General features: G+C 42.3%; 1 protein-coding gene across 2 annotated transcripts; it reads left to right on the top strand.

Annotated features, from left to right (window-relative positions):
• The first annotated feature begins 6,727 nt into the window (after window positions 1-6,727).
• On the top strand, window positions 6,728-26,999 carry STMN4 (stathmin 4). 2 transcript variants are annotated; one of them, XM_070741973.1, is made up of 6 exons: window positions 6,728-6,815; window positions 16,664-16,761; window positions 19,426-19,521; window positions 21,126-21,331; window positions 24,524-24,715; window positions 26,277-26,999. In XM_070741973.1, exons 2-6 carry the CDS (start codon window positions 16,749-16,751, stop codon window positions 26,334-26,336), a joined length of 567 nt encoding a protein of 188 aa, XP_070598074.1. In that variant the 5' UTR covers window positions 6,728-6,815; window positions 16,664-16,748; the 3' UTR covers window positions 26,337-26,999. The 2 variants fall into 2 exon arrangements, with proteins under 2 accessions (XP_070598074.1, XP_070598067.1); XM_070741966.1 differs by lacking the exon at window positions 6,728-6,815 and having other exon boundaries at window positions 16,670-16,761; window positions 21,123-21,331; window positions 26,277-26,431.
• The last annotated feature ends 218 nt before the right edge of the window (window positions 27,000-27,217 follow it).

Below are 27,217 nucleotides of genomic sequence, written 5' to 3'. Positions count from 1 at the left end.
ACAAATGTGTTTAACTCAAGAGTTTAGCTTCCAATTGGTTTGTGAACCAAATGCTGAAGTTGGAGTCTAAGCCCGAGCATTGCCTACACATCCTCATTGTTAATAATGTTAATAATGTGTTAATAATGCCATGGGATGGTGATCTTCAGTGTAGTTTTTCAACACAGGCTGCTATCGGAACACCTTCACAAAATGTTCTTAATGATCAGAAATGTTTTGATGAACAGACAGATCTATTGGCAGCGCAGCTGCTCTAAGAGGAAAAAAATGAATGGCTCCCCATTTGGTGTTGTTGTATTTTGAATAAAGACCTGGTGGATAAAGGGATGCATACCATATCCTTGCGGGTAAAATAGGGGTAGCCATGGTAGCTAAAGACTGCATGAACTTTGCTAGATGATTAGATCCATCTAGTTCATTGCTCAGTTTCCAGTAAAAGCCTTTTAAATAGTTTTGAGAAGATAAATAGAGCGTGAAGGAAGTAATCCTCTCCTATGCTTTTAATTTGGTCTCTGCCTTTCAACATGAACATTCCAATTACTCTAGGAGGCAACCTTGATCTGGCAAGCTAAGAAGGGGGAAAAATGAGACTAAAGAGGAATTGGAATTTAAATAGCCTATTTTTCTGGCCAAATCTCACAAAAGTTCTCACAGATTTTACAGAGAACCTCTGAATCATTGATTAGAGATGGCTGGAGTTGCTGATAGGTTTCATTGCTTAAAGTCAAAACAAAATTGTTGGCCAAAATGTTTCTTCCCTTCAATTATGTTCAGTTCTTGGAGACTGCTTGTAGAAGTGCCTACAATTTTCTTGGCAAATTTTTAAAGAAGTTGTTAGGCATTGCCTCCTTCTTAGAGCTGAGAGAAAGTGACTGGCCAAGGATCACCCAGCTGGCTTCGTGCCTAAGGTGGGACTAGAACTTGCCATTTTCCCAGTTTCTTGCCTGATAGTCACTACCTACACCAAACTGGCTGCTATAAATAAGGTATTCTGCAATATATTGCCTCTATTCATTGGATCTAGAATTTAATTTGCATAAAGGTGCTGGTTGGGTGCGTCCCCGGCCTCACAGTTCCCAGCGACCAATTAGAGCCCACAGGATTGGCCTTCTCCGGGTCCTGTCGGCCAGGCAATGTCGACTGGCAGGACTGTGGAGGAGGGCCTTCTCTGTGGCAGCTCCAGGTTATGGAATCAACTATCCCCAGAGATCCACACTGCCTCCACCCTCCTAGCCTTCCGGAAGACCTTAAAGACATGGCTTTGTTGACGGGCATGGAGCCATTGAGCTATAGTATTCTGCTTTGGCCTGGAAAGAAAGAATGTTTTATATTGAATTTTTATTGTAATACAGTGATACCTCTACCTACGATCGACTATATTTACGAACTTTTCTAGATACAAACTGCGTGTTCAAGATTTTTTTGCCTCTTCTCAAGAACCATTTTCCACTTATAAACAAGGCAGGGAGAAACCTCCGTGGGGCCTCTCTAGGAATCTCCTGGGAGGAAACAGGGCCTCCACCCTCCCTGTGGTTTCCCCAATCGCACACATTATTTGCTTTTACATTGATTCCTATGGGAAAAATTGCTTCTTCTTACAAACTTTTCTACTTAAGAACCTGGTCACGGAACAAATTAAATTTGTAAGTAGAGGTACCACTGTACATTGTTTTATTTATGTACCCTGCCCTGAGTCCATAAGGAATGAGCGGCTTATAAATCTAATAAAATAAATACCGGTAAATAAAATAAAATAAAGTGCAAATGTGTCCATTTGGATACACTTGAATTGTACACAAAGGATGCATGTCTATGTCTATAAATACAAAGAAACATATGACTTGTGCAAGAATATGAATCTACAGGCAGGAAAGTTCATCAGCTTGCATTCTTTTTGTAAACAAGAATATTATGCATGTTTGTAGAAACTGCACAAGTTGAGATAACAGATGGATATTTCAATTGTATTATCATGGACACAATTGCACTAATTTCATGAGAAAAATCGGTACAGTAGATGGAGCATCTAAATCACACCGCTTGCCTGGGTGGAACTTGTAAGTTTATTAAGAATACTGTCTCTTTGTGTTTGATTTTTTTTTCTTTTACGTCCACTTTTAAGCTTCTTTTGCTAAATTAATTTCTTAATTTATGTTTTCTTCCAATTAGGATTGCATAGATAGATAGAAGATAGATGATAGATAGATAGATAGATAGATAGGTAGGTAGGTAGGTAGGTAGGCAGGCAGATAGATATAGATGATAGACAGAGACAGAGATAATTAGAGATAGCGATAGCGATAGCGATAGAGATGATAGACATAGAGATGATAGAGATATATATGAGCCGCGGTGGAGCAGTGGTTAGAATGTAGTACTGCAGGCTACTTCTGCTGAGTTCCTGCTGCCTGCAATTTGGCAGTTCAAATCTGACCAGCCTCAAAATTGACTTATCCTTCCATCCTTCCATGGTGAGTAAAATGGAGGACCTAGATTGTTAGGGGCAATATGCTGACTATAAACTGCTTAGAGAGGGTTGTAAATCACTGTGAAGTGGTATATAAGTCTAAGTGCTACTGCTATATACTGAATTTTTTGGACTATAAGACTCACCGGTATATAAGACACACCAAGATTTTGAAGAGGTAAGTAAGAAAAAAAAAGTTTTTGTCCTCCTTAGCCCCCCAGGAGCACTGTGCAGGCCTCCCAAACCCTCTGCACAATCAGTTTTTCATAAAAATGGGCCCATTTTCCACCCGTTTTTGCAGAAAATGGGGCATGCAGGGTGGTTGGGAAGCTTGCAGAATGCTTTTGGGGGCTGGGGGAAGGCAAAAATGCCCCCATTTTGTGAAAAACGGCCCATTGTTATCAGGGGTTTTTTTTTTTTTTTGTGCAAAAACTGGCCTTTTTGCTTTCTCCCAGCCCTCAGGAGGTCTCCTAAACCCCCTTTGAACCCAGTTTTCTGAAAACAATTGGCCTATTTTCAACAAAAATGGGATGCGGGGGTGGGAATTTGGGAGGCCAAAAATGGTTGTGTTTGGTGCATATAACACACCAACATTTCCACCCTATTTTTTGGGTGTGTGTGGGAGGTGCTTCTTGTACTCTGAAAAATACAGTATATTTGCACCTAAACGTAGCCTTATTTTAGTGACAGCAACAAGAGATAATATCCATGCTTATAGTTAAAGAACAAAATGGCATATCTGATCTGATTTAATCAGCTGGTAAATGTGTTTTACAAAAGAGAGGAACCAGATGCCCCTTAAATACTTAGGTCTATACATTTTTGTCTTCCTTAGATAGTATAGTCAGATAATTCTTTCCAAAGAAATAAAGGAACTGTTGTCCAGAACTTTCAGGAAGGCATCAATGACATAATCTTGATTTTTATTTTACAACCAATAAATGTAATTGGTTGTAAAATATGGTTATGGGATTAGGCTGAATGGAAAGGAGAAGGGAAAGACAAATTTGATCACTGATTTTTTTTAAAAATCATCTTCAATATTTACCAATAAAATCTATTTTTCCCCTAAAATTGACTGACTAATACTATATGTTTTCAGAATTTGGCTATTTCCTACCAGTGATCTGTATTTTACGCAATTATGATTAAGTTTTGATTTCAGCTCAGCCCTAGCAAGGTGGAGTAACTTTGGATATTAGAACTTTCTGGATCTGAGAATTTTTCCACCCATAGATCTACATGGTGTTGAACTACCCCAGACAGCTTTGATGTCAACTTGTTGGTCCTTCTGGATTCAAAGCTCTTGTCTTTTGCATAATTTTATATTGTATATCGATTGTGCCTCTTCTTGGAGCAGGAGGCACTTATGGTCAGGGGTGGGCAGCAGGCAGGACGGGGTGGGATGGAGTTCCACTGGCGGAAATGAAGCTGCATGGACAGCTGCAGCTGACCAGCAGCAGTCACTTCCAGGACTATCGGTCTCGGCAGGGCTCTCCTTTTTTTCTCTGCTGCTACTGCTGTGTGCTCCTCGCTGTTTTCCTCTTTCCTCCTTCCTGGCCTCGGACGAGCTTCCCTCTCTCTTGCCCAGTTCCCCTCCAGCCTCACATGGCCACCTCCCAAGGCCAGGAGAGCCACCCTGTGCAGAAGCAGTCTGGGTTGTGGTCTTTTTCCCCTCACACTGCCTACAGCTGAGATGAAAAGGCATCGTGCGACAATAACAGTTCACTTGAACGATGATGATCGTTCAAGCCACTCCCACTTGGTCACATGGCCGACAAGCCATTCCTATCCAGTCACATGACCATCAAACCACACCCACAAAATAAGCCACACCCATAGTGTGTCAGTAAAAATTTTGGCTGGCCATTACTGCTTATGGTGCACTTATGCATGCGCCTTACTGACCTCTTAGAAATCGGGAGTGGTCAACAGTGGATAGTCTAAGGGTAAAGTTTTGGGAGTTAAGGGATGATACTACAGAGTCTGGTAGTGAGTTCCATGCATCAACTACTCGGTTACTAAAGCCGTATTTCCGGCAGTCAAGTTTAGAGCCGTTTACTTTGAGTTTGTATCTGTTGTGTGCTCGTGTGTTGTTGTAGTTGAAGCTGAATTAGTTGTTGACAGGAAGGACGTTGTAGCAGATAATTTTATGGGCTATGCTTAGATCGTGTTTAAGGCGATGTAGTTCTTATTCCTGTTATTCCAGGACAGGATTAATTCCTGTTAACTGTCCAGAGTCATATTGGTGAATTGAGCTGTCATATAAAATGATATGTGATAAATAACCATATTTAGTAGGTATGCAAATCATGCTACAGTATGCAGCAGTTCTGACAAATGTTCTTAAAATAGATCTGCTGTGGAGCTGTGATAACTGAGCTATCCTTCACCCAAAATTTCCCATGCGCTCATCCTTCATAGCATGTAACTGCAGCAGAGGAGGGCTCCTCCCGGTCCGATCTGGTGCGCTGCTCCAGTCTGTCAATTGTGCAGTTTGCACACAACAACTCCAGTGCTGTCTTTGCTGGTCTGTGTGCGACGCCATCTTTTTTTCCTAATTTTCAATGATTTTTTTTCTCTCTGAGCATATACAGGAGGAAAAGCATTCCTGTGCACATGTGCGGAAGGAAAATTGCACAAGGGGACACACATGCACATGAAATTTCATGCGCACAGAGTGCACCAGTAGGAAAATAAGAGGAATTTGCCCCGAACTGCAGTACATATAATAATAATAATTAATAATAATAATAATAATAATAATAATAATAATAATTTATTAGACTTGTATGCTGCCCCTCTCCGAAGACTCGGGGCGGCTCACAACAGCAATGAAACAGTACAATACAAATCTAATAGTTAAAACTATGACTAAAAACCCGCTGTCTTAAAAAACAATCAATACTATACAATCACAACCACACATAACTCTTCATGGTCAGAGAATGGGATACATTAATTGTCCCATGTCTGGCGACATAGATAGGTCTTCAAGGTCTTGCAGAAGGTGAGGAGGGTGGAGGCAGTTTGAATCTCTGGGGAGGAGTTGATTCTACAGGGTCAGGGCTGCCACAGAGAAGGCTCTTCTCCTAGGCCCTGCCAGATGACATTGTTTAGCCAATGGGACCCGGAGAAGGCCAACTCTGTGGGACCTCACTGGCCGCTGGGATTCATGCGGCAGAAAGCAGTCCCGTAAGTATTCTGGTCCAATGCCATGTAGGGCCTTATAGGTCATCACCAACACTTTGAATTGTGTCCAGAAATTAATCGGCAACCAGTGCAGGCCACAGAGTGTTGATGAAACATGGGCGTATCTGGGACAACCCATGACAGCTCGCACGGCCTCATTCTGCAGGATCTGAAGTTTTTGAACACTCTTCAGAGGTAGCCCTATGTAGAGAGTGTTGTAGTAGTCGAACCTCGAGGTGATGAGGGCGTGAGTGACTGTGAGCAGGGCCTCCCTGTCCAAATAATGTTACATACTAGGGATGAATGGAATGACACAAAAAAATTAAAAGCCAAACTTAGGTTTATTTATTATGGCTGATTTGATTTGGCTCATATGACTTAATAATAATAATAATAATAATAATAATAATAATAATAATAATAATTTATTAGATTTGTATGCTGCCCCTCTCTGAGGACTCAGAGCAGCTTGCTAAGACAAAGGATGTTGAATAATTAACTCTCCAAGCCTATATTTTAATTTAATTTAGCAATTTATACTTTAGCTTAATATAGCAAGTGGGGTGAACACAGTCATTAAATACATTTTTTTAAAAATCTGCACTCCCACTTTAGCCAACTTTCCCCTAAATTGTAAAATAAAATTCACCCCCCCCCCCCAAAAAAAAAACCATCCTTGGTCTTGATTTTGTAGAGATTCATCCTGGATAAAGATGTAGAAATGCAAATTTTTGGTCCAAGCTTCACTCCCCCTCCCGTGCAATTAGCATGGATAACAATAGCTGGGTTGCCATAGAGGATGGAAGCTTGTCTTGACAGCTGCGGTGTGGGTAGCTTAGATTTCCTATGATGCATCCTTTTGAAGCAGGGCGACTGCGTTGCCTTCTTCATCTCAAGAAAAGCACATCTTTTGTGTGACATCATCCTCAATCCACCTGGCTCATCAAGAGATTACTCAGGCAATTCCTTCTTCCCAAGAAGAGGCTGCCCAATCAGCTGCCTCATTTAACTTAGCCAATCGGATGGCTCAGAGATGATGTCATGGTGTGAACTTGGCAGCCGGGTGGATGCTAAGTGGATCTTTTAGCATCACTCCCTGAACTGAAGCAAGCGAGAAGCTGGGAGCGGCTGAACCAAGCATTGGACTTAGAAAGAGGTAAGTGCACCAGGATTAAGAAAAAGTCCCATCAGGAACTGGGGCTGGGCAGATGGAAGAGAGAATAAATGTTTTACCAAGTATTGAAATGCTGGATTTTCAAAATGAGGAATGCCAATAGAGAGCTAGGTACAGACAAGGTAGGATCCATGAATATTACTCTCGGCTTTTGGACACCAGCACTTAAAACTCTGGTTTCTTCTGGTCTTTCTATCCCATTCAGATGTTCAGTTGCCATTTTGCATATCTACATATTAATGTTTGTTTTAGTACTTTCATAAACACAGTTCTGTCTCTTGGTCTTGCTTTCTTTCTATCGGTGACCTCATTCTTCCAGCTCTGAATATTTAGTACTTTTTTTCTTTTTCTTTCTGTGCCGACAACGGAATATGTCATCAAAACAAGATTTATTTTCTTCTTTCTCTTCTTCTTTCTCAATACTTTCTTGTTTTACATCACTGTGTTTCTAACAATCCCCATACCAAGAAATAACTGCTTCCCAATTACTGTTGTTGTAATATGTGCAATACACTTCACATAACCTGCTTAGTGTCCTGCGATGCAATATAAAATCTGAAGCCTTTGGGATGTTGGGCTGAGAGAGATCAGTAATTTTAGATCAGTAACATTGTGGGTAACAACATTCCAGACCATAACAAATAAAGTCTGGTGGCATCTTAAAGACAAACATCTATATGACAGGAGCTTTCATGAAATAGAATTTATTTAAAGACAATGCATCCTTTCCCCATATTCTGTGAGTTTATATTTTAATCTTAAGTGCCACAAGTTTTCCTCAAAAAGAAAAATATGGGTATTACCACAGGAACAAATGAGGTTGCTTTGGAGAAATGTTACATCTAGCCATTTTTTCTCTGGATGGAGGCACTTTTGTGTGTGTGTGTGTAAGGGGGAGTTGTTGAACGTTTATTTCTTCCTCTTCACATCTGTTTCTTCGCTTGCAAATGTGCAACGAACCCACCATGATCCAGACAAACTAACAATTTGCATGACTGCTTTTAGGGCACAATGCTTTTAGAGGGCAGGAAAGAATAGTCAAGTTAATTGGAAGTGGTTCTGAAACATCCTGGCTTTCTCTCTTTATTATTGTTTTTGACATGTTTTTATTTTATTTATTTATTTGTTTATTTATTTATTATTTATTTTGTCCAATACACAATCAGGGTTTTAGTGGGTATATATCTAAATACACATAGTAAAATACATGATGAAGGTTATAGAGGAGATACTCATAGTAAAATATATCTAAGAAAGAATAGAAAAGAAGGTATAGTAATAGAACATATCAATGAAAGAATAGAAGAAGAGATATAGGAATAGAAGAAAGGTATGTTGTGAGCCATCCCGAGTCATCAGAGAGGGGTGGTATACAAATCCTATTAATAAATAATTATTTCTTTGTTGATAGAAAGTTTCTTTTCTTCAACCTGGGCTGAAACATCATTGCTGAAAACCTCAGAAACCCGAGGAATGGCTGCGTAAATTTCCTGTGGTCAAGGGGAGAATTGCTTTAGTAGTTCTCTGAGCTAGTTCTAGCAGATTACCCAAGATTAAGTCTTACCCCGCCCACCCAGAAAGAGACAAGCATTTGGACTTCTTTGTGTCTGGAAAAAGAAATAGATTTTAAAAATAGGAGTGGTCAAATTTGGTTTTGTTAGTAGACAAGCTAGCAGAACTCCCCCCCCCCACACCACCAAAGAGAGAATTGTGGAGTTTTCATAGTCTTCTAATATCAGTACAAAGTTAGCTCTGTTAATTTGTAAATGCTCTTTCCGTGACTTGTGAAATGATTACATTCATACATAGCCGTGGTGGGTTGTAAATGATTTTGCTACCGGTTTACACGTGCAACATTTCCGCGCATGTGCAGAAGAATCCCAGGCAGGTGGGAGGAGCCTCTTACCGCCGGCGCTACCAGTTCTAAGAACTGGCCCGAACCGGGAGCAACCCACTGCTGATACAAAGCACCATCTCTGGCTTCCTTAGACTAAATGTTAATATTCATTGGTTGAATCTTTCTACAGCAATTGTTTTAGTTTTTTTTTCTTCTCTGCCTGCTGCCCTCAATCCCAAAAGTACCTCTGACTGCCTATGGATATCGACAGGCTATTCCGTAGCCATTTGATTCCATTTCTGGCTGGAACTTTCCCAATTCATGATATTATTATTTATTAGATTTACGTGTCGCCCCTCTCTGATCATCCTCAAAATTTGGGGTGATCTCCTTTTCACTCCAGATTTTGCTGATGCCGATCAGCCTGCCTCTACTTTATGCTTTTGATATTTTGACGGTGCTGTGATTTAGGATAAAAGATGGGGGAGCATCTGAGCTTAATATCAGTCAACTGTCAGAGGGGTTTTCTTCCCGAGGACTCTGTTTTAATAATCACCAGACAACCTTGGCGAATGTGAAGCATTTACAGCGAGAAACCCTGGGATCATGTGCAGAGTGCTTTCCAAATAGCTCCAGGGCAGTCAAGAATGATTGGAAATGACAAGTGCACACCTGGGATGCTTTGATTGGCTATAGGTTTCCCAACAAGTCACATGTTATCAAATGCAGGTGGTCAGAAAAAGAAAGGATTAAATTAGATATTGAGTTAAGATGTTTTGGTTTTATTATAGATAGAAAAGGGGAATATAAGGCATTAGATTTTATAATATTGCTCTCTGTAGATGAAATATGTCTTATGTGTAGTTAATTTCCATTAATTTAGCAAAGAAGAGGATAAAAAGTATATATTAAAAGCATTATTAGCAATTTTTTCTCTCTGAATGTCTAATGTATCAAAGAAATATCATTTATTATTTTTTTAAGCACTGATTCTGTGTTTTATTTACTGCTCATGTTGTTTTTACTGTATGTTGGAGAAAAAATAAAGAAAATTTTATACCCCTCCCCAAAAAAGAAAATGTAATCTGCATTGAAATTTCTCCCATGTAGGTAAAAGCAATACAATCAGATTTCTGTGTCATGAAATATGTAAGCAAGCACAGTGTGTTGAACGGCACCAAAACCTTTGCTCTTTTCTCCTTTCCTTTATATTTACAGATAATTTCTGCAAATTTTCTGCAAATGTATGTTATCTGCAAACATATGCTACCTTTGCTACAGGTAACCTCATGGAAGCAGAGCCATCTTCTTTCTCTCCCTGCTTCCTTCCTTTGGATTTCATTGGTGGTGTCCGAAGAAAGACCAACCCTCCACCTCCCCCCCCCAGTCAGTTCTTCAAATTCCGAACAAAAACTGCAATTATTTGTCAGGGGTGGGCAGGGTTGCCTGGAAAAGGGAGAGGTGCCAAGTTATTGGTTAAAAATAGAAATGGAAATACTTAAAGGAGAGAAAGCAGATATTCATACTCGTGTGATGAGCCTGGTGGGCTTTATTTTATATTTTTAGAAAAATGGGAATCTGGCGTGCAAGCTTTCTTCTCTCTCTCTCTTTGCCTCCCACATCTGGAGGTGAAGGCTGAGAAACCTCTCCCACCTCCATGGCATTTATCTCAAATGGCTGTGGGATGGAATAGTTACTGAAGGGGAAGCAACAGCTGTTTTCTCTTCAATTAAAAGAACAATTGTGTGTGTGTAAATCGATTTACTTCTTTATTACCTAACCCTGCCGTCCAGCTCTTGAATAGGTTTGTACCACCCACCAAATGAAAGAACAAAGTCAAAGAGAAAAAGGCACAGAGCAAAATAAAGACAAAATAAAGGGAAATATTTAAGAGAAGGGAATAGCAGCGTAAAGATCCAAAAAGTGCCAATGCAGGTTGTTGGACTAAAAATAAAAAAGAGAAAGAAATTGAAAAAATCAGGAAAGGGAAGAAATATGTAGGATTTCACTCAACACTAAAAATGGCACAAGAGAGATAATAGGGTTCTTTCTGGGTTACCTCTCTGTGTTTGGAATTATATGAGTGCTTAGTTTCAGGAGAGTGAAACGTGTCGGATAGTTAATGAAATAAGCCCATTTAGTACAGGTGAAAAACGCCTGTAAGTTCTCCAGATTGTCCTTTTCGGACAAGGCTGCAGTGTCAGGTCCTTATCATGCCCTCTTCTTTCTCCTCCTCCCTGCCTCCTTTCAGCTGCTGTGAGCTCATCCCACGTTATACAGTACAGGGCTGTGGCTTCCGCCTCCCTCCCTCTTTCCCTGCCTTATCGACCAAGTGCCACAGCATCCCTGGTGGAGCCATTGGAAAGACAGCAGCGTTTCGAAAGCCTAGAGCTCGGTCTGTGGGTTTGCCTCCCAGCCAGCCCCACAACCTCCCAAGCTGATCCGAGGGCTTTCCCAGGAAGCATTGACCTCTTAGCAATAAAGGGATATTGATGGAGAGAGATTACAGCTAGTTCCAGAGCTGCCGGTGAAAGCGGTGAGAGCGCTGAGCGCATGATCTCCTAACAAAGGAGAAAAGAGCCGTGGATCTTGGGGAGTGAATAACGGATCCGCTAATAGGTCTTGGATGAAAAGGAAGGGGGATGCTGTGACGACCTCATTTGTAGAAACAGGGATTTCCTTTACATGAAGGAAGAAGAGATTTTTGAGGCAGTCAGAGGAATGAAGTTTTTATATGAAGAACGTGTCTTCCAAGCAAAGCAGCAGGAATTTTTTCCCCTGAGATTGTGTGCAAACTCCATTTTTTTCCCCACCAGGAGGAATTCCCCAGTCCAAGATGACTTTGGGGTGTTGTATTTGTTAGCTGTTGTAATTCAAGCACGTAATGAAAATAAAAAATAAAAAATCAATTTTAAATGAATATCAATCCTAAAGGCAATTGACAATATCAATCCTTGTTTTTCCTTAGTGTCATGGCCCACTCTTGGGAAGTTGTTATAGGGAGAGCAGGTTGTGATTCTGAACACATGCTTCCTCTTTGCAAGAACAATCCTCACTGGTTTTGGGAAATAAATATAGCATCGTTCCTATATTCAGGTTTAAAATGGACTTACACATTGGAGGCAGCAAGCAACGAAACAGTCCTGGAAATACACCTCCCCCCGATTCCTGTTTAGCAAATTTTACTTTCTGAATGGATGAGCTAAAATCCAACCACCTTTTGGGATCTCTACTTCTCTACTCCATCACTCTTTTGTACTGCAAATATTCTGTACTCAATGACAGTAGCCCCCCCCCCCAAACGGTTCTTTTGGGCACCAGGAACCGTTTCCAAGGAGAGAGGTTTTTCCTTGTGGACCAGAGGGGGTGTGGTTTTTCCATGCTGCCTGCATCCCATGGATTTTGGGTGGCTCTGTTTCTGGCATAGCACAGACTGGGAGTTGGGGATTCAGACTTGGCTGAGAATTCTTTCATAAACAGGATTAATACATAATTTTTTTTAAAACACTGAGAATTATATATCTCCTGATGGTTAGAAAAAACCATTTAATATTAACTAATGGTACCATATTCTTCAGAGTATAAGGCACAACTCCCCCCTCCCCCTAGAAAAGAGGCTGAAATTTTGGGTACGTCTTATATCTTAATTTAGCTTTTTCGAAGCTTTTCTTTCCAGCTCTAACAAGATGCTAACAATCTTCCCAGCTCTTCCTGGCTTGCAGAAGTTTTCATTGCATCTTTCTCCAAAGTTTTTTTCCAGCCCTGAGATTTTTGCAATCATTTTTTCATTGCTACTTGCTCCAAATAATGTTTTTTTTAGCCCTAACCAGGGCCCTGGCCCTCTGGAACCAACTCCCCCCAGAGATTAGAACGGCCCCCACCCTCCTTGTCTTTCGCAAATTACTTAAGACCCACCTTTGTCGCCAGGCATGGGGGAGTTAAGTTATCCTTTCCCCCTAGGCTACTACAAGTTATGCATGGTATGTTTGTGTGTATGTTTGGTTTTTTTTTTTTAATAAGGTTTTTTTAGTTGTTTTTATTAATTGGATTGTTCATGTTGTTTTACCACTGTTGTTAGCCGCCCCTAGTTTGCGGAGAGGGGCGGCATACAAATACAATAAATAATAATAATAATAATAATAATAATAATAATAATAATAATAATAATAATGTGCTGAAGCTGACCATGGTAAAGACGCTAGTCAGATGAATACCTGGTAGGTAGATCCCCCCCCCTGCCTATTTTCCTCCCCACAAACTAAGGTGCGTCTTATACTCTGAAAAATATGGTAAGGTTTTGTTTTAGTTCTTGTTTTATTGCAGTTTTATTGTAGCCTTGTAGTTCAAAGCCCTTGTTAGTTCAAAGTCCAATTTATGTGTCACTTATAGAAATGGATTAAGAATTCATTTTACAATCTACACTCAGTGTAAACGGGAAAGCTGCTTCTTCCCTGATGCAGCCTATTGGGTCTCGTAATTAGTGAGTGGAATAATCCTTATGGTTTCACAAAAGCTGGGTCAAATCAAATGAACAAAAAATGAATGTATGAAACACTGATCTTCCCCCCGCCCTCCCCGAGTTTCTTGCAACAACATCTGGAAGTATTCATACATATATGATCAAACTCATTAGGCATTAGTCTACATCATTAGTCTACATCAGTGATGGCAAACCTATGGCACAGGTGCCACAGGTGGCATACAGAGCCATACCTGCTGGCATGCAAGCCATTGCCCTAGCTCAGCTCCAACGTGCATGTGTGCTGACCAGCTGATTTTTGGCTCGCACAGAGGCTCTGGGAGGGTGTTTTTGGCTTCCGGAGAGTCTCCAGGGGGATAGGGGAGGGTGTTTTTACCCTCCCCTGGCTCCAGGGAAGCCTTTGGAATCTGGGGAGGGCAAAACACAAGTCTACTGGGCCCATCAGAAGTTGGGAAACAAGACATTTCAGGCCTTCAGAGGGCCTCCAGGGGGTGGGGGAAGCTGTTTTCGCCCTCCCCGGGCATTGAATTATGGGTGTGGGCACTCATGCACGCTCGATAGCGTGCATGCACACTCTTTCAGCACCCGAGGAAAAAAAGGTTCACCATCACTGGTCTACATCAGGGATGTCAAATTCAAGGCCTGGGGGACAGATCCGGCCCATGGGGTACTTCAATCTGGCCGCGGGGCCACCCATTTTTGCTGGCAGAGGCACTGCGGACTGGTCCTTTGCGGTTTGCAAAGGACCAGTCCGCAGTGCCTCTTCCAGCAAAAATGGAGCTGGTGGGGTTTCTCCACATGTGGCCATCCTACACTCCATACTTTCAATAGATTGCAGCGAGGGAGCTGCCCTGCTACGCACGAGACCCTGACCCAATATCAAGGTGTCTACGAATGATTTAGCAACAGGTTCCCTGCGAACGTGAGCTTCGCCATCACATTATGATCTGATCCATGTAACCAGGAGTTGATGAATAAATTACAGTCATAGAAACATAGAAGATTGACGGCAGAAAAAGACCTCATGGTCCATCTAATCTGCCCTTATACTATTTCCTGTATTTTATCTTAGGATGGATATATGTTTATCCCAGGCATGTTTCAATTCAGTTACTGTGGATTTACCAACCACGTCTGCTGGAAGTTTGTTCCAAGGATCTACTACTCTTTCAGTAAAATAGTCATCTGAATTTGCACATAAGCTAGGCCACTTTATGGCTCAGCACCCTACCTGCACATCAGTGTGCTTAGTTTGCCAGCCCCTTTTCAAGATATCTACAGATTTCTCAAAAGGCAGCCACCTTAATTGCTTCTGGGTGGAGCAGTTCCATCTGCCGTTTCTTATATTGAAAAAGTCCTTTTGTTTGAGCAGCATTCTCCCTCCCTGGCTGTGAGAGCTGTGTTCACGCATGGAGTCACCCCTGACATGGTGCCAATGTGTTCCAAGACTGATTCAAACCCTCAGATGGACCCTAGTAAGCATTGCTTAGTGTGCTGTTTCTACCTCTTTGAAATGATCTCTGCGATGGAGTGAAATCCAGATAACTAATCTTGATAGTTCTCATGAGTTTTATTTATTTATTTATTTATTTATTTATTTATTTATTTATTTATTTATTTATTTATTTATTTATTTATTTATTTATTTATTTATTTATTTATTTATTTATTTATTTATTTATTTATTTATTTATTTATTTATTTATTTATTTATTTATTTATTTATTTATTTATTTATTTATTTATTTATTTATTTATTTATTTATTTATTTATTTATTTATTTATTAGATTTGTATGCCGCCCCTCTCCGCAGACTCGGGGCGGCTCACAACAAAGTGAAACAATTTACAACAAATCTAAATAACAGTTTAAAAATATTTTAAAAACCCCATTTTCTAAACAAACAGACATACCATTCATAAATTGTATATGCCCGGGGGAGATGTCTCAGTTCCCCCATGCCTGACGACAAAGGTGGGTCTTAAGGAGCTTACGAAAGGCAAGGAGAGTAGGGGCAGTTCTAATCTCCGGGGGGAGTTGGTTCCAGAGGGTCGGGGCCTCCACAGAGAAGGCTCTTCCCCTGGGGCCCGCCAACTGACATTGTTTAGTTGACGGGACCCGGAGAAGGCCCACTCTGTGGGACCTAATCGGTCGCTGGGATTCGTGTGGCAGCAGACGGTCTCGGAGATATTCTGGTCCAGTGCCATGAAGGGCTTTAAAGGTCATAACCAACACTTTGAATTGTGACCGGAAATTGATCGGCAACCAATGCAGACTGCGGAGTGTTGGTGAAAAATGGGCATACCTAGGTAAGCCCATGACTGCTCTTGCAGCTGCATTCTGCACGATCTGGAGTTTCCAAACACTTTTCAAAGGATTTGCAGAATTTATATGGCTGCCTATTGAACACAGCCATGGCTGGCTAACAAAAATCCAGAAAAGCATATTATGAAGCCTCTAATCACAAAATGGAAACAATATTAAAGTATTTTCTGCCGTTAATCTTCTATGTTTCTATGTTTCTTCAAGCCTTTGTGGATCCCCTATGATGATCTTATGCCCCCCAGGTGTCCATGGACTGCAGATTAAGGATTACTGACATAGGGCTTGAAAGGTGGTAATTAGAACCCTGGGTTGCACCCAGAAACACTGAAAGAGCCGTTTCAGCTGGCACAATAGTGGTGTAGCATAAGAGAACCTTGGTGTATCCAGAACAGTTCCACTGCAGAGCAATATTGGGCCATTTCACAACATATTATCCTAGACTAAAATAGGATTGGTTCCTTTTTTATTCTGAGTTAAAATAAGGAATCTATCCTTTAATGGAATCTAGGAAAATTGGGAAGATAATATAGAGCTGGACTTAATCTAATGCCTGCTGGAAGGATTGTGAAGATGCTGGAGTGAACGTCTTGAGATCCTTGTGGGAAATTCACTTTTGAGCACATGACCTGTAGCATCTTGCATATTGCATCCCCTTGCAAATCTCACCCCTTGTTTTCTTAAAAGGACAGAAGCACATTCATTCATTCATTCATTCATTCATTCATTCATTCATTCATTCATTCATTTATTGTTAGAGTTGAAAGGGACCATGCAGGTCATCAAGTCCAACCCCCTTCCTGAGCAGGAATCCTAAAGCACCCCAGCCAAATGGCAGTCCAATCTCCTCTTGAAAGTGTCCAGAGTTGGGGAGTTCACAACCTCCGCAGGCAGTTTGTTCCACTGGTTGATCGCTCTGACCGTCAGGAAGTACTTCCTTACTTCTAGGTTGAATCTCTCCTTGGTCAGCTTCCAGCCGTTGTTCCTTGTCCGGCCCTCTGGTGCTCTGGAGAATAGAGTGGCCCCCTCCTCTCTGTGGCAACCCCTCATATACCTGTATACAGCTATCATGTCCCCTCTGGCCCTCCTTTTCTCTAGGATACCCATGCCCAGTTCCCGCAATCTCTCTTCGTTGAAATTCACATTGAAATTCACTCAATTGTTGCTTTATCTTTTGCTTGTCTCCTCAGGTTGCTGGCAGGCTCTTCTCCAACAGTTGTGATCTTCCCCTTGACAGCCACCAAAAGCAAAAGGATACTAAGAACAGCAGCAACCATGACACTGGCAGGTAGGGGAATGTTCCCCTTTCAGGGTTTTCCTCCATTGGCCTTTGAACATAGTATAAACCTGTAATGGTGAACCTATGGCATGTGTGCCACAGGTGGTACATTTTATTTGTTTGTTTGTTTGTTTGTTTATTTATTTATTTATTGTCTGTCTGTCTGTCTGTCTGTCTGTCTGTCTGTCTGTCTATCTATCTATCTATCTATCTATCTATCTATCTATCTATCTATCTATCTATCTATCTATTTATTGCATTTGTATGCCGCCCCTCTCCACAGACTCGGGGCGGCTAACAACAATAATAAAACAGTATATAATAGTAATCCAGTACTAAAAACAGTTAAAAACCCATTATTATAGAAACCAAACATACATACAGACATACCATGCATAAAATTGTAAAGGCCTAGGGGGAAAGGGTATCTCAATTCCCCCATGCCTGTCGGCAGAGGTGGGTTTTAAGCAGCTTACAAAAGGCAAGGAGGGTGGGGGCAATTCTAATCTCTGGGGGGAGTTGGTTCCAGAGGGCCAGGGCCGCCACAGAGAAGGCTCTTCCCCTGGGTCCCGCCAAGCGACATTGTTTAGTTGACGGGACCCGGAGAAGACCCACTCTGTGGGACCTAACTGGTTGCTGGGATTCGTGCAGCAGAAGGCGGTCCCTGAGATAATGTGGTCCGGTGCCATGAAGGGCTTTATAGGTTATAACCAACACTTTGAATTGCGACCGGAAACTGATGCAGACTGCGGAGTGTTGGTGTAACATGGGCATATTTGGGAAAGCCCATGATTGCTCTCGCAGCTGCATTCTGCACGATCTGAAGTTTCTGAACACTTTTCAAAGGTAGCTCCATGTAGAGAGCGTTACAGTAGTCGAGCCTCGAGTTGATGAGGGCATGAGTGACTGTGAGCAGTGACTCCCGATGCAGATAGGGCCGCAACTGGTGCACCAGGCGAACCTGGGCGAACGCCCCCCTCGCCACAGCTGAAAGGTGTTTCTCTAATGTGAGCTGTGGATCGAGGAGGACGCCCAAGTTGCAGACCCTCTCTGAGGGGGTCAATGATTCTCCCCCCAGGGCAATGGACGGACAGATGGGATTGTACATGGAGACATATCGGATGGCAGGCCAGACTTTGCCATGTTTCAGTTCCATCTGAAACACTCCATGTGCGAGTGTCTTGTCTTTCACTCTTCCCTACTCGCATCAGAGATCTGCTGTCTCTCTGGCTTCCCATGCTTTAGTTAAATCCCCAAGGAAGATATCAAGAGTAAAATTTTCCCATGGGATGTTTTAGCAGTAATGAAATTTGCATAGCTAAGGGGAAATTCAATTCCATTCAATTCAATTTATTTGATTTGTATTCCGCCCCTCTCCGTAGACTCGGGGCGGCTCACAACAATAATAACACAATATATAACAAATCTAATAATTAAAAGTCATTAAAAACCCCTTATTAAAAGGAAAACATACACACAAGCATACCATGCATAAACTGTACAGGCCCGGAGGAGATGTCTCAGTTCCCCCATGCCTAGTGGCAGAGGTGGGTTTTAAGAAGTTTACGAAAGACAAGGAGGGTGGGGGCAGTTCTAATCTCCAGGGGGAGCTGGTTCCAGAGGTCGGGGCCGCCACAGAGAAGGCTCTGCCCCTGGGTCCCGCCAGACGGGACCTGGAGAAGGCCAACTCTGTGGGACCTTCATGGCATCGGACCAGAATATCTCCGGGACCGCCTCCTGCTGCACGAATCCCAGCGACCCGTTAGGTCCCACAGAGTTGGCCTTCTCCTGGTCCCGTCGACGAAACAATGTCATTTGGCGGGACCCAGGAGAAGAGCCTTCTCTGTGGCGGCCCCGACCCTCTGGAACCAGCTCCCCCCAGATATCAGAGTTGCCCCCACCCTCCTTGCCTTTCGCAAGCTCCTTAAAACCCACCTGTGTTGTCAGGCATGGGGGAATTGAAATTTTTTTTTCTCCCTTCCCCCTAGGCTTATAGAATTTATACATGGTATGTTTGTTGGTATGATTGGTCCCTTAAATTGGGGTTTTTTAGATTACTTTTTAATATTAGATTTGTTACATTGTTTTTTATTGTTGTTAGCCGCACCGAGTCTTCGGAGAGGAGCGGCATAGAAATCTAAATAAACTAAACTAAACTAAACTAAACTAACTGGTCGATGGGATTTGTGCAGCAGAAGGCGGTCTCGGAGATATTCTGGCCCGATGCCAGAAATGGAGAAAGGATTGAGTGATTTTATTTTCTCCTTCCATGTCCAGAGGAATTCAGAGGAATTTAATTTTTCTCCTTGCAAACTTGCTTGAAAACCTCTGAGGATCATAGGGCACCAAATTAACTAACCATTGATTTGTCTGCTGTGTATATGGTGCCTGCTTCCTGTCTTTCCCCCAGAACTTCCTTTTGAGATGCAATCACCAGATGTGAACACACAGCATTTCAAATGCAACTGTATTATGAATTTGTATAAAAGCATTAGCAGAACTCAGCATCTGAAAACGAAGTCGATAACACCTCTTCCTCTTCCCTCCCTCCTTCATTCTTTTCCATATCTGCCATGAGATGAGCAAACCCCCAGGCCAGGAACAAATGCCAGGGAAATTGCTAATAAACCTCCTTTTTTGTAATTTGTGTTTTAATATTCTTGTTTCACACAGCCTACAAAGAAAAAATGAAAGAGCTCCCCCTGGTGTCCCTCTTCTGTTCCTGCTTTCTCTCAGATCCTTTAAATAAACCGTCGTATAAATACGAAGGTCAGTGGAAACTAATATTCTTGCTAAGAAAGCTACTGTTATTACTTTGGGGTGGGGGGTTGTGCAAAAACAGGTAAACAAACTAACTGACTTTCATGTTGCTCTAGTGCAGCTGCTAGATTTCTAGCTGAGCCAATAAAGTGAGCTGTGCAGTCTTGGGCTCCTCCCCACATGTGGGGGGACACCGTCCGAGTAGCGGAAATGGCCCGGGAACGGCACGACTGACAGATTTCCGGCAAAAATCGCCAGTGTTTTGCTTCTCTACATGCGCGGAGAAAATATCAAAACTACCCACGAAAATTGTCGAAATCTCACTTGCGCTCACGAGATTTTGTCGATTTTCACCGGTTTTTGCTTCTACGAATGCGCGGAAGCAAAAATATCACTGAAAATATTTGAAATCTCACAAGATTTGGCTTGCTGCACATGCACAGAAGCCAAATCTCATGTGGGGCATATGTGCGCATGTGTCAGGAACGTGTATGTCTGTGCCGATAACTGAGGACCGTCCGGGTAGCAAGGTTAGTGGCTGCCCATTGCTGGAGCTGTGTGAATTTAGCCTTTAAGAAGAAAAAAGTTACTGCTTCATTTCTATCTCTGGCTCAGTGTCATTTGCTGGAAGAATAGGCAAAGAAGGGATTGTCCACACACTGATTTCCAAACGTGGAAATCTTTGCCTTTCATGCCCACTTCTTTCCTGGTGAATCCCATCATGTCTGCACCAGTGGTGGGTTGTGGCCATTTCGGACCAATTCTTTAGAATCAGTTGTGCAAATTTGTTGCTGCTCACTAAACTGGCAACGATAGCCAGAGGTCCATGCTCTAGAACTGGTCCTCCGGTCGCCGCAGCTTGCAAAAAAATCACCTATGCGCATGCCAGCGGGGCATCCCAGAAACCAATTAGGTCCCACAGAGTTGGCCTTCTCCGGGTCCCCTCGACAAAACAATGTTTGATGGGACCCAGGGGAAGAGCCTTCTTTGTGGTGGCCCCGGCCCTGTGGAATCAATGTTGCAGGGGAAACTTCATATCCCCTGAGAGCAGTAGTGGGCTGCTGCATGGACGGTCCGATATGCCACCCTGGTAGGAAAAATGGAGATGCCATTGCATCTCCACAGTCCTGACATGTGCACGCATGATATTCGGTGTGCTCCCAGTGACCGGCATGGGTGTCCAGCATGTGTGTATGTGCCAGCGTGAGATTCAGCTTCTGCACATGCACAGGAAGTGAAATCTTGCATGAGCACGCTCGCGAGTGTGAGATTTTGCCGATTTTCAGAATTTTTTTGCTCCTGCTCATGCGCGGAAGTAAAGAAATAGCTGAAAATCGGTGAAATCTCGCACATGTGAGCATCCTCGTGCAAGATTTCACTTCCTGTGCGTGTGCAGAAGCTGAATCTCATGCCGGCATATACACACATGCTGGACACCCATGCCGGTCACTGGGAGCACACCGGGACCACCGGCAAATGGGAACATTTCACTGCCTGCGAGATAGAGATTTCCAGTGGTTTTCCCTGTGCCTAGAGTAATTCTGCACATTGTTAGTTTAAACTGCTTCTTGGCATCCTTATTCTTCAGCTTTTCTCCCCCTTTTGTTTAGTAGATACTGTAGACCTGACCTGGTGTGTCATATCTGACATGGAGGTCATTGAACTCAACAAGCGCACCTCAGGACAGTCCTTCGAGGTCATCCTCAAGCCACCATCCTTCGATGGAATCCCTGAATTCAACGCCTCCCTGCCCCGACGGCGGGACCCCTCATTGGAGGAGATCCAGAAGAAGCTAGAAGCTGCCGAGGAACGGCGTAAGGTGAGAAATAGTTTGTACCTGTATATAAGGTGACCAATGTTTTTACAATGAAAAGGAAGATGAAAAAAGTTAAGAAAAAAGTATAACGTAAATAAATGAAACATTTATGCCATCATGAATAAATAAAATGAATAATTAAAACTAAAACTTTAATAACAAAGGCGATAAAACTTTACTAAATCTATATTATTTTACTGGGGTTGATTGTTGCAATAATATTTAGACTTATATACCGCTTCATAGTGCTTTTACAGCCCTCTCTAAGTGGTTTAAAGAATCAGCCTATTGCCCCCAACAATCTGGGTCCTCATTTTACCCACTTTGGAAGGATGGAAGGCTGAGTCAACCTTGAGCTGGTGGTGAGTTTTGAACTGAAGTAGCCTGCAGTGCTGCCCTCTAACCACTGTGCCACCCCAGCTCTCTACTCTTTATATACTTTATAGGCCAATATGTGAACTGAGCCAGTTTGTTCCCAGGTGCTGGGAAATGTCAACAGAAGCCTGTTTTATTGCAAACTGCCCAGAATCATTTAGTACACGTTTTGTACTTTAGGGACCACTAAATTCATAATTTCAGAGGGAGCAGGAATGAAAACAAGACCTGGAGCCATTGGTGAGATTTGAACTGCTGAACTACAGCTAGCAGTTAGTTGAAGTAGCCTGTAGTGCTGCACTCTAACCATTGCACTACCCTGGCTCTTTATGGACTTGACTTATGGCCTTGACTCTAGATTTCCTTGCTCCTAGTTCAGCACCTTGAGCTCTCCAGCTCAGCACTTACAGCACATTAGTTCTCCTATAGTCCCATTTGGCTAAATATCCCCATTGAGTTGGGAAATATTAAATGACACTTGCCTTGTTTTATTATTTCAATATTCATTAAAATAATAAAACAATAGAAGAAAATCATGTCTAATTCAAAGGAATGTCATTTGTGGGTGAAGTGTAAAAGAAATAATTCTATTTCTTCATAACATACAATAAAATACAGTCTTGTAAATAAGCATAATATTGAAGTCTTAGGCATGTGCTTAACATAAATGTATAGAAGGGAGCCATTTCCCCCTTGTTCTGTGAACAGCGAGGAGGAAAGGAATTCAAGCAAAATGTTAGCTAGCTGTTCACCTGCTTATAAAGCAGTTCTAGCAAATAGGCTGATCTCAGGAAGAAGGAAATTGGCAGCACTTTCCTGCTTACAAATTATTGATAACCCATTAGGAGGCATCATTCATTCATCCTTGTTCCTGCCTGACCTTGATACTAGTCACAAATAGCTTCCGGACGGCAACTGTAGGGAAAATAAATGAATGAATTCTTTTTCTTGGCTCAGCTTTTCTCTTAGATCCTCAGTTAAATCTTTTCCATCTCCTTGATCTTAAGAAGTGATCTCATCCACTTCTTTCCTTTTGGAAATACAGTAATACCTCGTCTTACGAACCTAATTGGTTCCAGGGGGAGGTTCGTAAGACGAAAAGTTCGTAAGACGAAACATTGTTTCCCATAGGAAACAATGTAAAATCTATTAATCCGTGCAACAACAACAACAAAAAAAGCAAAAAACCGCCGCTGCCCAGTTGTCACCTTTTGAAACAACCGGGGGTGCTTCCCAGCATCCTCCTGAACCCGAACGCCAAACCTGAACTTCCGGGTTCGGCGTTCGGGAGGCCGCCGAGAAGCCCCCCGGCTGTTTTAAAAGGTGTCAGCCAGGCGGCGGGGCTTCCCGGCGGCCTCCCGAACCCGAACTTTTGCCAAACTTCTGGGTTCGGCGTTCTGGAGGCCGCTGGGAAGCCCCGCCACCTGGCTGTCACCTTTTAAAACAGCCGGGGGGCAAAAATTTTCTGAACCCCAGGTTCGTATCCCGGGTTGTTCGTAAGACAAGGGGTTCGTATCATGAGGTACTTCAGGAAATATACTGTTCAAAAAAATAATAATAAAGGGAACACTCAAATAACACATCCTAGATCTGAATGAACGAAATATTCTCACTGGATACTTTGTTCTGTACAAAGTTGAATGTGCTGACAACAAGTCCCTGTGCTGACAACAAATCCCTGTATTGGAAATCCGTCTCCTTAGCCATTCATCAATTTAGCGATGTACTGTTGCACTATAGTTCGCATAATCCTAAACTACCATAGTCAGGTTGGACAAAAGATTCTAGAAAAGGAAAAGAAGGAAATAACATAACATTTGGGAATAATGCCATCCATTCCCAATTTTAAACCAGATAAAATATAAAGTTTCTTATACAAGGAATAAAGCATACTTCACACATACCGTATTTTTCAGAGTATAAGACGCACCGGAGTATAAGACACACCTTAGTTTTTGGGGAGGAAAATAAGGAAAAGAATCTGCTTACTAGATATTCATCTGGCTAGCATCCTTAGTCTGGTCAGCTTCAGAACATTAGGGCTTAAAAAAAACCTTATTCAGAGAGAGTAACAATGAAAGAGCTTGCAAGCCAGTAAGAGCTGGGAACATCATTCACCTGGTTAAGGCTGAAAGGAAACATTCAGAGCAAGTAGAGCAATGAAAAAAAAAACCTGCAAAGACTTAGGGCTTGGAAAACATTATTTGCAGAGAGTAACAATGAAAGAACCTGCAAGGTAAGAGCTGGGAACATCGTTAGCACCTAGTTAGGGCTGAAAAATATAGCTTCAAAAAAGCTACACTCAGAGTATAAGACGCACCCAAATTTCAACCTCTTGTAGGGAGGAAAAAGGTGTGTGTTATACTCCAAAAAATTTGGTAAATATTGATATTTGTGTTCATCTATTGTTGCAAAGCTCTTACCAATAAACATCCCTGAGTCTTCAGAGAGGGGCGGCATACAAATCTAATAAATTATTATTATTATTAATTATTATCCCCAATTTTGTTTTTGGGCAAGGGCAAGCGACAAAAGTGCAGAATTTAGCCAACTCTCACACACCCAGCAAACAGACTACTGAAACCCAATACTGATTTTTGACTTTTTACACGTTGTATCATTTAGGGGTTGGAATTTCTTTCTTTATCAAGTCATCAGATCCAATCTTGTCATCAATGCAAAACAGCCTGGTAAAGCATAGATTTTATTAGCTGAAATTTATTTGGAGCCTACTGTCTCTAACCTAGGATCTGCTGCATTGTCCTTCAGTCAATGCACCCTATGTATGTACATCATTCTCGTATTATTCTATGGGTACAGTACCAGGAAGCAGAACTCCTGAAGCATTTGGCAGGAAAACGGGAACACGAACGGGAGGTCATCCAGAAAGCTATTGAGGAGAACAACAATTTCATCAAAACTGCCAAGGAGAGGCTGATACAGAGAATGGAGTCCAACAAGGAGAACCGAGAGGCGCATTTAGCTGCTATGTTGGAACGTCTTCAGGAGAAGGTGAGGGGTCAACTCTAGTAAGGATGGAGATAGAAGTTGTGGATTGCGCTGGATCAAGACATGTGTGCTAAACTATAACGGGTGTGAAGGAAAACAGGATCACTCCTTTTTTCAGGATTTTTAAATCTTCAATTCAAAGAGTTAGTAGCTGCTGAGGGCCCATCAGATCAGTGGTGGGATTCAATTTTTTTTCAATGGTTTGGTGGGTGAGGTTTGGTGGGCATGGCTTGGTGGGTGTAGCAGGGGAAGGTTAGTGTAAAATCTCCATTCCCACCCCACTCCAGGGGAAGGTTACTGCAAAATCCCCATGTCCCCCCAATCAGCTGGGACTCGGGAGGCAGAGAATAGATGGGGCCAGTCATAGGTAGTATTTACAGGTTCTCTGAACTACTCAAGATTTCTGCTACCAGTTCTCCAGAATTGGTCAGAACCTGCTGAAACCCACATCTGCATCAGATGTATCTTGTGTGAATCCAGTAATTGTGTTTCGATGGTAGCCAACTAGATGTCTCTAGGGACATGATAGTTATGGCCCTATTTTTCTTTCATGGTTATTGATATGCAGCTTTTCAAGAAGATTAATGGAAGCTATGTGAGTCCTTATCCATGAGCAGTATGGTGGCCTAGAGATGGAGCTCTCACCAAGTGCATCGGTGGTTATTTAAATGGGCTACAAGAATGGTGGAAGGTCTTAAGCATAAAACGTATCAGGAAAGACTTCATGAACTCAATCTGTATAGTCTGGAGGACAGAAGGAAAAGGGGGGACATGATCGAAACATTTAAATATGTTAAAGGGTTAAATAAGGTCCAGGAGGGAAGTGTTTTTAATAGGAAAGTGAACACAAGAACAAGGGGACACAATCTGAAGTTAGTTGGGGGAAAGATCAAAAGCAACATGAGAAAATATTATTTTACTGAAAGAGTAGTAGATCCTTGGAACAAACTTCCAGCAGACGTGGTAGATAAATCCACAGTAACTGAATTTAAACATGCCTGGAATAAACATATATCCATCCTAAGATAAAATACAGAAAATAGTATAAGGGCAGACTAGATGGACCATGAGGCCTTTTTCTGCCATCAGACTCCTATGTTTCTATGTCTATGTGCCGCCTCTATGTTGGTTGAGGCTGGCAGGATTCCCTTGAGTACCACTTGTTGGGGATCAAGGGAAAGGGAGGGTCTTGCCTTCTCTTTCTGCTCAAGATCCCCATGTACAATTGGTGGGCCACTGTGGGACACAGAATGCTGGCCTCGATGGGCTTTGGCCTGATTCAGCATGGCTCTCCTTATGTTCTTATGCTCTCACAATCAGAAGGCTGTGAGTTTGATCCTAGCAATAGATGAAATCACGGAGAAAATATCTGCTGTGAACTCTGCATAGGTGTCAGGAAGGGCATCCAGCTAGTAAATACTCAGCTCCTTTCAATCACTCCGACTCCACCCCAATACAAGGGATTACAGGGCAGTGGAAGGAAAAAATAGGAGCCCTATGCATGAATTTGCCCTATCCCACTAAATTGATGACTCTAGTGACTCTTAATTTTTTAATTTTTTAGGATAAGCATGCTGAGGAAGTCCGGAAGAACAAGGAATTAAAGGAAGAGGCCTCCAGGTAAAGAGGCCCCCAGGCAGATAACAATTTGGACTGACAGCTCCAAGGAAAGATGGCGGCAGGCGGCAGTACGTGGTGGAGGCTGCCTTGATGCAAAGTGTAGACTGAGGAACTGGGATTGTCCTCTGCTTTCGTTGTTTGTGAATGTAAAGAATCGATGGGAGAAGCCATCTCGTGTGTTTCAGGGAGGGAGGGGGACATAAGGGGAAAAGGAAGTTGTGAACAAGAAATGTGTGTATCTGGGGAGGGAAGAGGGTGGGCATGGAGGAGAAGACCCCCCCCAAAACAATAAGATTTTTCCCACATGGGTCCTTTGGAAGATACTGGAGGGGTGGTAAGAATACCAGTTTTGGAGGAAAGTATCCAAGAATGGGTGGGGTGGGTGGTTGGGGTGGGCAAAGGAAAGTAATCTAATTTGGCGATGAGCCCAGAACAAACAGAGGAAGTAAAATCACCTCTGGGGGGGAGTATTGTCTTGTGTGTTTTGCCATTGTTAGTCCCCTGTGTGATAAAAACGGTCCTCATTTCTGTGTTTCTTTGTAACTTTCCATCGTGTCTCTTAACTCCAAGGCCTGGTATTGCTTAACTAAAAGTGGCCGGGGTGCTGATTTTGACCCCACAGGCCTCTGTTTTAAAAAATAATTGTAACAATAAATGCCTTTTGCCAGAGATTCCTCATGGTCAGCTATGGATATAATTTCACCTGCTTTTCCATTTAGACCTGTAGTGGAGAACCAGGTTCTTTGAAGGATAATGAATTTAGGACAATTGAAACATTGAAACAAAAAGAGTGTTCATATGGATACCTTCTCAAGTAGAAGCTACGAAACTATGCAGTAAAACAAGCAGAAGCATGATTTAAACACACACACACACACACCTGAC

This window comes from Erythrolamprus reginae, chromosome 1, assembly GCF_031021105.1.
Source record: "Erythrolamprus reginae isolate rEryReg1 chromosome 1, rEryReg1.hap1, whole genome shotgun sequence".
In the NCBI taxonomy this organism is placed as follows: domain Eukaryota; kingdom Metazoa; phylum Chordata; class Lepidosauria; order Squamata; family Dipsadidae; genus Erythrolamprus; species Erythrolamprus reginae.
This window is presented reverse-complemented; position numbering and strand designations above follow the sequence as displayed.